The sequence below is a fragment of the Homarus americanus genome, unplaced genomic scaffold (genome assembly GCF_018991925.1).
Source record: "Homarus americanus isolate GMGI-L3 unplaced genomic scaffold, GMGI_Hamer_2.0 scaffold51476, whole genome shotgun sequence".
Lineage (NCBI taxonomy): Eukaryota > Metazoa > Arthropoda > Malacostraca > Decapoda > Nephropidae > Homarus > Homarus americanus.
The window spans coordinates 667,005-679,108 of NW_024736148.1; the positions used below are offsets into that span (position 1 = coordinate 667,005).

The 12,104-nt window shown below is 33.7% G+C and overlaps 2 protein-coding genes across 3 annotated transcripts in view; one reads left to right on the forward strand and one right to left on the reverse strand.

Annotated features, from left to right (window-relative positions):
* Window positions 1-12,104, reverse strand: part of LOC121872005 (intraflagellar transport protein 80 homolog) — a 94,543-nt gene that overhangs the window by 11,308 nt on the left and 71,131 nt on the right. The window lies entirely within an intron of this gene.
* Window positions 46-8,120, forward strand: LOC121872006 (intraflagellar transport protein 56-like). Of its 2 annotated transcripts, none has more exons than XM_042374633.1 (11): window positions 46-213; window positions 669-806; window positions 1,418-1,615; window positions 1,739-1,947; window positions 2,419-2,611; window positions 3,225-3,380; window positions 4,844-4,954; window positions 5,367-5,564; window positions 5,929-6,037; window positions 7,125-7,365; window positions 7,820-8,120. In XM_042374633.1, exons 1-11 carry the CDS (start codon window positions 211-213, stop codon window positions 7,929-7,931), a joined length of 1,668 nt encoding a protein of 555 aa, XP_042230567.1. In that variant the 5' UTR covers window positions 46-210; the 3' UTR covers window positions 7,932-8,120. The 2 variants fall into 2 exon arrangements, with proteins under 2 accessions (XP_042230567.1, XP_042230568.1); XM_042374634.1 differs by having other exon boundaries at window positions 5,382-5,564.

Below are 12,104 nucleotides of genomic sequence, written 5' to 3' on the forward strand. Positions count from 1 at the left end.
TCATATTTGAATTCTCCGTCACCATGACAACGACCCAAACACTAACACAACATTCCTGTGGTGGACAGAGGAAGCAGAGTATTGAAGTGTTCTCCCTACAAAAGTTGTGGTTATCATGATGGAATGAAATTATATAATGTTTACAGACCCTATATCATAATTGATAAAGTAATTAATTAACTTAGAAGACACAGCCACAAATACACAATAATGGTAAGTTGTTTATTTTCTATCTTCCTTATGACACCGTATATTATTTGTATTAATAAAGTATCACGGTTCATTGAAACCCAATATATAATTATTTTTGTATTATCATTTTAAGAGATGTAGTTATTCATCGAGTACCAACCCTGCCTCGCCAGTTACAAGGACATTTGGAAATCCTACTTATTTAGAGTGTAGTTTCCACTCTGTTAAAGAAGTGATAATAGTGATGCTTGTAAAATTGTAATTGATCTATTCAATTGTGCACCCTTTATATCAGGTTAGATGTTAATTGGACTAGTATATCTTTATTCATTACCCTATAAGTCCTTTATCTGTTTACTAAATATAAAGACAATTTTAATGTAAAGTATTTCTTATATTTCATGATAAAATCTATACATGTACTGTACTGTACAATTATAAGATGATAATGCAATAAAAATAACTTACTTTTCCAGATACTGTCACGTGCAAAACCTGCTTTGGCTTCAAATGCGGCAGCAGAAGTTAACTCCAGTGGTAACAAGAAGGTGTTACCTAAGTTGGACGATTTTCTAAAGAAGCGAGACTTTACAGGAGCTATTACTCTATTGGAGGTACAGTATATACACATTGTCACATGAAAAGTATTACTCCGATAATAAATCCTCGAGATACCGTACCTCCCCTTCTCTGTCCTTTACGTATTTCTCACTGTACAATACAATTCTGCTACTGATATTGCCTGTTTTATCTGTGTCTACTTTATCCTCTTTTTATTTTACCTTTTTAAATTGTTTCATAATATACCCAGTACTTGCCAACAGTGCATAACAGAGACATAACCGATCGCCCAAGCGGCTAACGAGCCGATGAGTGGTGAAGAGGATAAAAGTAAAAAAAAAAAATGATAGCTCATAATACTGAAATATAATTCCATAAAATATTAATAATATTAATAATAATAATAATAATACAGTATTAATTTCTGTATATACCATTAGATCTGAGGTTAGTGTACATGACAAATGTAAACTGATTCTGAATTTGGATAAAAAATTACATAAATTATATGAAACTTTACAGTACTGTACAAACAAATGGGATTAACATATTGGAGCCAAGAATTTACTAGATATAAATACAGTACAGTACTGTACTACAGTCATGCAGTTTATTAATTATTGAGGATTTTGGTTTAGTTTACTAATTTTTTTCATCTTTCCAGTTTCAGCGTAGTAGTGGCAACACAAATGAACTAAATGATCAATGGATTGGATATTGTGCATTCCATCTGGGTGATTATAAACGTGCACTACTAGAGTTTCAGACCCTTACAGTGCATCACAAGAGCCCAGCCCCAGAAAACTGGATCAGTCTAGCATGTTGTTACTTCTACTTAGGCATGTACCCTGAGGCTGAGGAGGCAAGTTCCATGATTGGTCATGAAATTTGAGTATTGGAAGTTAAACTGGGATATTGTATGTAAGATTAACTTGCTTGTAAAAAAATTCTTGTACAGTACATCTAAATTGTTATGTCTCCTCAGTCAGCAGAAAAGGCTCCAAAAACAGCTCTTCGAACAAGGCTGTTTTTTCACCTGGCACACAAATTTAATGATGAGAAGCGACTGATGATGCACCACCAGCAACTGGAAGATGTAATCGAAGACCAGCTTAGTTTGGCCTCTATACACTATCTACGTTCACACTATCAAGAAGCCATTGATATTTATAAGCGTATATTACTGGATAATAGGTTAGTCAAAGAGACTTAAGTTAGGTTCTGTAAGTCATATATTTGGAATATCAACATTTTAAATTTTTTGCCCAAACAAACTTTCAAGAGTAAAACTATTAAAATCTTTGTTTATCAAAAGAGTGTACTGACCCCAAGGATGAAATGTATAGTCTGAGTGAGACTATTTCATATACTCAGTCTGGACTATTGTGATTCAGTTGGGTTTCTGTGATAAGCTAGTGGGTATATAGTAACACTGTATCATTTGCCCAAAAAGGTATTCACAACTTTCAGTCATGTGTTATTATAGTAATATATAATATTTACCACTGATATCTTAAGTCATACATTCATTATCAAATACTAAATTCATGTTTTGAATAATAAGATAAAAATACAATCTTCCTTCAGTGTACATTATTCTACTCATGATAATCACAGGCAAAAAATTATATATCAAGTAACTGGCCTGATTTCTTATTACTTCAGAGAGTACCTGGCACTGAATGTGTATGTGGCCTTGTGTTACTACAAGCTAGACTACTATGATGTATCTCAAGAGGTGCTGGCAGTGTACCTCCAACACTACCCAGACTCTCCTATTGCTATAAATCTCAAAGCCTGTAACCATTTTAAACTCTATAATGGGAAAGCTGCAGAACAAGAACTAAGAGCATTACAGGTAAGCTCCACTGAATGCAAAGTTGTTTTTTCATAATGTACAGTATATGGTACTGGTGTGGTTTTGGTGGATGAACTTGTTGCTGATGTGTGAAAATGAGTATGTAAAGCGGCAGGTTTGTGAGAATGAAGTAAGTTTGGAAATATTTAGCAAGTGGTGGTGGTGGTGGTACAGTGGTAATGCACATATCTTTCACAATTGTGTCCTTGCCCGGGACAGACACGGAAAGGGTGTTATCTAATGTGACCTTACCAGATATCACAGGTTTCCTCCTGTACTAACACTGGACAAAAAAGTTTATAAATTATTTAACCCAAATGGTTAGCAAGTTGATAAGTGGTGAAATGATACAGTAAATTAAATATATACAGTACAGTAGTGATGGAAAAATGATATTTTACATGGCCCATCCTGTTGTAGAATGATTATGAGATACAGGTATAGTACTGTATTGGTTACTAAGTAAAAATATTGTACATTACTGTACTGTATACAGGTATACAGTATCTTTTTTGTGAACAGATTAGATAATAGGCTTTGTCAGTTTTAAGGAACTTTTATTATTAGTACAGATGGAAGATGGGGGGAAATAAAATTACCTATCACTTTACAGGATGTGACATCTTCTCCACTAACATTTGCCCAAGATCTAGTGCGGCACAACTTGGTGGTCTTTCGAGGTGGGGAGGGAGCACTGCAAGTCCTCCCCCCTTTGGTTGATGTTATTCCTGAAGCTAGACTAAACCTAGTCATATACTATCTTAAACAGGTAACTACTGAACTGTATACAGTATAAATATTACCTTTTGCCAAATACTGTATTGATATAATACATGTATAATATTGCTGTTTATCACAATCTTCAACGTTGTTTTGAAAGTTGATAAAATAAAATCTGCAATAAGAAAGCCCAAATATTTGTAGTCTGTATATACACTAAAACCAGTTGACAGCTGATGTAACTTGGTAAAACTTGAGACAAACAAGTTACAGTACTTGACTTCACTTCATGTTGTATACTGTACAGGTACACTATGTTTGTTTTATTCTTCACTGAGATGTACAGTCAGCAAAAAAAAAAAAAAATTGCTGCACCCCTGTGGGTCTGACAGTCTTCACAACAATCACTGACTGAGGCCATGTTCATTTGGTAAGGTTGGTACAATACTTTTGATTGTGTGATGCATTGTGTAACCAATGAAATATACTGTACAGTATTCCCTATATCACATGTACTGCAGTTAATACAGTAAAAAAAAAATTATATAAAAACACACGGGAAAAGGGAAACAATGGAGCACCTTAGCTTTCGTCTTTATTCAAGACATCTTCAGAGGTAACTGGATTACATGGACAGAGAGAGGCTTAAATATACAGGGTGACCTTAAAAACATGAGGTCAGGTTATAATGATCGTCATCCACTAATCCCCACACCAACACATTTTTAACCTTGGGCCACTGACAAATAAATTTATGTAACATATCAGTTTTGAACTGACCATCACTAAGGTTTATTGATTTTAATTCCTTAATCAAACTAGCTTCAACCAGAAGTCTTTCTGTGACACAAGATGATTTAAATACTTCTAAGCTTTTTTCCCAAGCAATGGGATGATTATTATTCCTAACATGAACGAACAAGGCACTGCTTTCAGATGCTGTTCTGATATTATACTTATGTTGTTTGATTCTGAGCTCAGTGTTTTTCCTGTCTGTCCTACAAAATTACAATTACATTTGCTACATGGAATACAATAAACACTTTCATTTACATTCAAACTTGGGCTATTTCTTATTAACATATGTTAACAATATGTTAATAAGAAATAGCCCAGCTGTGCAAGATAAAAGAGAAATACTGTATTGGGTTCTCCAGATGATACTTCTGATCTTTTATCTTTAAAAATGTGAAATCAATGAATCTTTTCATGTACTTCCTGTCCCCAGGGCAAAGTTTAGGTTAGTTCCAAACTCTTGGAGAAGAATATCAGCAAAGAAAGCAAAGGTATCATGACACAGAGGTTAAATATGTCTAAAAAGAGCTTGTTGAAATGCCGTAAACACCTGACAAAGTTAAACCATTAAATACAACTTCAAAGTGTTGATTTAGGTCAATTTTGTCTTTTATTTAAAAGTGTTTGTGATGTTAGATTCTACATAAGAGCAACATGCAGTTTACTTTGCATGAAAATTTGACATCCTGTCATTAATTTTGTGGTCTTTCTTTGCAGGATGAAGTACAGGAGGCTTATGCTCTCCTGAAGGACCTAGAACCAACTGTTCCACAAGAATACATTCTAAAGGGAGTAGTTAATTCAGCCATAGGTCAGGAAACAGGATCGGTGAGTGCCTAAGAGTGTTATCTATTGGCCAGTCACATTCTGTCCTGGAATGATTAACATTCTTTAACAAGAAGTTGCTCCTGCAAATTTCAGTTAGAATTATTGCTGCAATAGATTTTTTCTTCGTAGAGTGCTGTAATATCCCACCTGTAAATGAGGTTAAATAGAATTACTTTAATTCTCTTTATACTGTATAATGTATATAATTCACCTGAGCAGAGTACAGTATCATGTACTGTATTACATCCACAATTGGTAATAACAAACAACATAATTATATATGGTTAAAATTGTGAATGATAAAGGCTGAACAGTCAGCAATAATCTAGGGATTTAGTTTATATTATACTAAGTACAGTACTGTACATAAGAATAAAGTTCGGGTCTGTGCTTATATTACGCTGTTTTACAGCGTGAAAACTTGAAGATTGCCCAACAGTACTTCCAATTGGTGGGTGGGAGTGCCTCTGAGTGTGATACTATTCCTGGGAGGCAGTGCATGGCATCCTGTTTCTTCCTTCTCAAACAGTTTGATGATGTCCTTCTGTATCTGAACTCAATTAAATCTTACTTCTACAATGATGATACATTCAACTTCAATTATGCTCAGGTAATGTGCAGTTTTATATGTTTTTATGCTCTGTATGATTAAAACATTTGTATGACACAAAACATGTTCTTCATGTTTGTTTGTTTCTTAAATTATTTATTCGGTAATTACTAATGCAATATGGTATTTAAATGTATACTGTACTGTATTTACATGTACAAGTATTTTGTAAGCTTTCATTATAGAGTAGTATTGTACTTCTTATTTATTCACTTGTCTGGATAAGAACAAAAAAATGTATAGTTTACACACATACTGTACATGCTTGCATATACTGTACTGTATAATTTATGTTAGACAAGCTGTTTTTTTGTGACTGTAGGTAAATAAGACAAGTTTTTTTTTTTTTTTTGTATCTGGACAGGCCAAAGCTGCTGTAGGTGATTACAAAGAGGCAGAAGAAGTTTTTCTTCTTATACAAAATGAGAAGATAAAGAATGACTATGTATTTCTCTCTTGGCTGGCCAGATGCTGTAAGTACTGAACACTTATTATTTTGATTCTTATAGGTTTCTTTAAAGGTGACAAGATCCACCACAAGGGCAGGATTAGTGGATCAACAAGACAATATGAGTGTTTGTTGATAGTCATGAAACTTGTCATATGTAAAGAGAAATTAAAAAGGAATACAGTATGGTTATATATATTGCAATGCTGACTTGCTCTGGAGGTATATTTTTTCAAGTGTAAACTATCCCCATTTCACAGAATACCAAGAAAAAAAACACATTATACATTCATAATGACATGAACACTCCAAAAATTTTGAATATGTCAGTTATCATGACTTCAAACAACTCACTTTCCTGATGTTTTATGCAATCTGTTTCCAGAAAATTGGCTCAAATGTTGAAGGAAGTTTTTAAAATGACGACTGACCTATACATACAGTATTAGACATCGTTTTGGCATATGAGGTCAAGACAGTTTTTGTTAAAATTTCATACAAAGGTACTTCTTTATATGCTGGTCAAGGGTCTGGGTTATGGTTCCCAGGTTACGTACGTCCGACTTCCGAACATCAACCGATATGAACAAGGTCCCATAGAGTTAAACTTCAAATTTACAGTATATTTTATTTACCTGATGACTTATTTTTTACTTTCATTTACTGTATTTTGTCATTCTATTTATTATTTTCTATTAAATGAAGTGATATTAGATGTATAGAAGGATTTAGGCTATGATAAAGTGAGATTTTAAACATTGTTCAGTAAGTACAGCATGCACATAGAGTTTGTGGTTCGACTTAAGAACATCCATAGGAACGAAACTCGTACGTAACCTGGGGACTGTCTGTACTTGTACCTGGGCAATATAGCAAAATTGTTTGACAAAAATCATGACTAAAGAAGCATGCCACACCACAGTTATAATTACTCAGTAATCTCAAATCTTCTTGAATCTGGTTATGGTAATTATATAATTTTGAGTTAAATGATTAGTAACAAACTATATGCTGTACTGTATACTACTGATAATTCATTTAATTTTGTTTGATTACATCTGGACTTCTGGCTCAGGCATGAAAACTAATATTTTTATAATATTATTCCTCAGACATTATGAACAGTAAGCCCAGGCTAGCTTGGGAATTGTACCTAAAGATGGAAACATCAGCAGAGGCCTTCAGTTTATTGCAACTAATTGCCAATGATTGCTACAAGATGGGTCAGTTTTACTATGCAGCAAGAGCATTTGATGTTCTAGAGAGACTGGATCCCAATCCAGAATATTGGGAGGGCAAGAGAGGTGCTTGTGTGGGCATGTTCCAGATGATAATTGCTGGCAAAGAGCCAAAGTAAGTACTGTACAATAATATATTTTGCTGTAGTAATGGAAAGGTCATTTAACTTGTAAGAAAGCTTGCAGAAAATGGCCACCCACTAGAGGTGGCCATGCCAAGGGAAGGAGGCCAGTGGCCTGTATAAGATCCTTCCATTGTTCTTGATATACCGGTACTGTATGTAATGTATACAGTATTTATAGGTTCAGTAATGTACTTGACTACTACATTTGTTAATGCAACAGTACAGTGTACTGGGTTGATATATTGTGGTAAAGCTTATGATATAAAAAATACTAAATACAGCTTTGGAACTCTTGTGTGCTTCCGTGCTTATATTTATTCAAAAGTATAAAGGTATGTAGAACTACATTAATTTTTACCCACTTTTACTAAATCTGAGTTAAACTTTTTTATGACTGATGTTTTAGGATCTTTTATAGTTATATGTTGTTGTTGTTTTCAACAGGGATTCACTTGGTGACATCCTACAGTTACTTCGAAACACTGCCAACCCCCAAGTGGAAGGAATCATCCGTGTCATCAAGAAGTGGGCTAAGGACAACCATATACCAGTGTAGCATTTTTAACTGTGGCATCATAACATACAATTTAATAAAGTGTCTTTATTTAATCCTCTGAATGCTATGGTCAACTTTACCGAGTTTATTCTGGGTAATGCCAGACGATTTTATTCAGCTGAAGGGAACCCTTAAAAATCAGAGGATTAAAAGTGTACGTACTATAGTTCATTTATTTATATTAAAGAAAACTTTGTTTTTCTTTTTGCATATATATATATATATATATATATATATATATATATATATATATATATATATATATATATATATATATATATATATATATATATATATATATATATATATATATATATATATATATATATGATTTTAATATATGAGCATTATGGTTATTCTAGAACTGAATCTCTGGTCAATAACATTATTCCTCATTAGTCTGAGCCTAAGTTTATCCCTTTGCTCTACGTACATGTGTTCTTTCAACATTTATCAACTATATTTGTACAATATATTCATACAGCATCTCATACTTGTCATAATCATATGATTATTGTAAAACTCTTTTAAACATTTTTATAGTCCTGTTTTCCTAGTTTCCTCTACATCTATTTTACTACAGAAGCTCTTACCTCTAATCATTCATTTATACAGTACATATAAATACTGCCACCATGTAAAAAATTTTCCCAGTTTTATAGGACTCAATAATCCCTGAATCCTGCACCTAATTTACCTGGTAATCTAACCTGATCCAAATTTGAGGGGTGCAGTTGGTGAGTTGGCTACTCCTACTCCTAAGGGTTGTGGTTTGATTCTGTGACACCCCCCCAGTCTACCCAGATATGAATGGCTACCTAATTTTGCAGATGGGAAGCAAAGGCAGCCAAGTACAATTCCATCAACACACTCTTCTTGTGTACTGAAGGTTTAGTCTAGTACAGTAGACCCTCGCCAACCTTGGATTTCCCATCCGCGGATTCTATGTATCCATGATTTTCACTCACTATATCATTTTACTATCCACAGCATTTAATTTTATGTATCAGCATCTTTATCCCTCCTGCGGTCTAATATATTCCTCCACATAAAGTCCCATCTCCTGCCATTGCTCTCCATGTTCTCTCAGTGTTATGATCTCGTAGCGTACTGATGTACTGTACTGCTCCGTATTCTCACACATTTTCTATTGTATTAACATTTATTTTGCCCTTAACTGTGGCCCCAAAGTGTTCATTGAGTGTTAGTGATAAAGGTGAGAAGAAGGTGAAAAGGGGCAAGGAAAGTAATGATATTAGAAAAAAAGTTGAAGTGCTTGATAGACTGTTGCATGGGGAGAGTATAGCATCAGTGGGGTGCATTATGGGCCTCTGCCTCCCTCTTTGTAACAACCACCTCTCCCTCCACATCATCCTCATCCAACATCATCATCAATGTCGTGAAGGTAAATACCCCTGTACTGTAAATTTTTTATTACTACAGTATTTAATTCATATTCAACAATTTTTTATGTATTTGACTCAAATTTCATTAAATGTACAATACAGGTAATGTTTAATGGAGGAACAGGCATATTATTAGGCTTTGAGGAGCGTTAATCATGGCTGTGGAACCTAACCTCCTATTTCCAATAAGCCTTTAGTCTTGCCAACCACGGAGTTTTTCAGGAACTTAACTCCCGCGGTTGGCGAGGGACTACGGTATACTGGTACTGTACATACTGTATTATGTTGTATCCACCAATTCCCTGAACAGGCCATCAGGCTATGAGCCTCACTTCTGTTCCTACCTTAACTTTTTCCTAGCACAAGGTAACCAAACCTCCTCAAACCCTGACTCATTTAGTTATAGAATCTTTCGTTGTACAAAGTAGGTAAAATACTCGAACTTTTATAACTTTGCCATTGTTAGGAGGTGAGCCATAAAGAATATATGTATTGTATGCAAATTACATTTATAGAAGAAAATATTTTATTTTGGAAATGAGGAGTCCAGTATTTTTCTTTAATTTTCCAGCATTTTTTTAATTAACAATGAGTTTAGCTTCTCATGTTTTATGTAAAAATAATAAACAGGAGTAGTTCCACCTTTTGTAAGAGGAAAATGGAAAAGCATGACTAAGCAGGTCAAGGATGTTGTAAAACTTTTAGGGCTGCTAAAGGGTAATATTCTCTCCCTGTAAGGCATTAATTGTTATAATGTGACTGCTCATTGTATACTTACAAGCAACTACAGTGCAACATAATGTCCAAACATGCTTTATAAACACCTAGTCAAACATATAGTAATGACTGGAAGTACAAGGTAGCACCTAAGAGGGATTAATGAAAGAAGGGAAACTAAAATATGTACAGTATTTGTAAAACTTCTTTTCTCCTAGTCCAAAAAAAGTCAAATTTTAACAAAAAACATTAACATTTATAAAATATGCAAAAACTATTCCAGCACTCTGAACATCTAATTACTATACAGTACTGGTATGCAGTCCAAGGCTGCATGCATGTACAGTACAGTATATTATAATATTCATTGCTCTACACTGGATTTATTTTGTTTACTCCTGCTAACAGTCTTGGTGGGTGAGAAGTACACATATGGACAAGGGTTAGTACAGTAGGGACATAAACAGGAAAATTTGCCCAATTTCCAAGTTTAAAAATGGTTTTTTAACATCTTTTCTAGTACACTTATCATCCATATATCATTCAGTATACTATACATCCCCATCCATCCATCTTTATACATACAGTGTATTATTTACTCTCTTAAAAACTTCGTACAATTTCCTTCACCATCTCAGAATTTCACAACAATGTATTTCACAATTCATTACTTCTCAGATCAGTTCTGCCACCTATTAAGGAAGTACTGTACTATCAAACTTCACATTTACCTCTACAAAATACAGTATAAAAACAAAAAAGATTTCAATTGTACCTGTACAAGTAAGTTTAACTTTTCCTCATCAGTTGGTTTTTTTTTTGTATCTCCCTGAACTAGTGTGATAGAACAGAAACACTGTTCTCTTGTCTGTTAAGGTAACTGAAGTATTTCTATAATGTGCACTATATGTGACCAGTTTTCTATATGAATTATGTATTTCACTGTGATAAAAAAAATATATATATAGGTATTACAATGTTAATAGGGTAGTTTTTATCTCCTTGAATACTATGTAATACTGTAATTATGTACTTTTATAATTAATGGCTAAAGCTACACTACCCCCAAAATAATAGGCACAGGTACAGTACAGTACTCTGAAATATACTGTACTGTACTACCCTTTGAGAATGCTACATCAAAAAATATGTAGTAACCAGTGGCAGATCTATGAAGGGTTGAGGTCTGTCTGCTGTGGCCCCCTTACCCCATGACAAAATCTCTATATATACACTGTACTCTCACCTTACTTGAAAAAAGAAAGTTCAGATAACGTGGTTCAGGTGTCCTGTTGACTGATAAGGAAAGTGACGTATTTTCATCAGATGTTGGTTTATGACACTTATTCTACCATTATCATAAAAATAAATAAAAATAAATAAAATTTAAACGGCTTTTGCACACTGTACAGTATATACAATAGGTAAATACTGTACAGTACTATATAAAATGTATTTTAGCAAATCACATGAATTAGCATATTTTTCGATATACAATATATATATATATATATATATATATGATGCTCGTCTAAATGTTCTAAAATCACCCATTTTAAGACTAGGTCATTACATTAAAGTTGCCAGGTGGTTGTGTGCCGGACACAGATATGCTTCCAACAACTGAAAAAATCGTTAATTTGTTTGGTCGATCTTGGGTCACGTTGACTAGATTCAAGTTATCGTTTTGACCTCCAAGTTTCATTATAATTATCATGTATGAATGATTTATCAGTTTTTAGTCTTTAGTACTCTGTACTGAATTTCTTTTCTGTTAAATGTAAGAGTGCACCTATTGTTTGATAATCTTGTTCATGATTAGATTTTACATGGAAGTATTAACATAATTTATATTAGTAGTGATTTCTGTTGAAAATAAGTTAGCCGCTGCCATGGTTTTCGTCTTACAAATTACACTGAAGCATTGAACTCGTTAATAAACAAATTAATTATTATTTTATTAGGTTATCTTATTAATAAGACGAATGTATGAATTACTTGCCACGATCTCATACACAGGGCTCTTCAGCCAAAATATTAGATATCCTGA

What these genes read in the sequence shown, in the direction of transcription:
- LOC121872006 (XM_042374633.1), top strand. An exon ending in TAGGTCAGGAAACAGGATCG is followed by an intron (nt 4,955 to 5,366) that starts GTGAGTGCCTAA and finishes GCTGTTTTACAG; the next exon opens with CGTGAAAACTTGAAGATTGC. An exon ending in ATTGCTGGCAAAGAGCCAAA is followed by an intron (nt 7,366 to 7,819) that starts GTAAGTACTGTA and finishes TGTTTTCAACAG; the next exon opens with GGATTCACTTGGTGACATCC.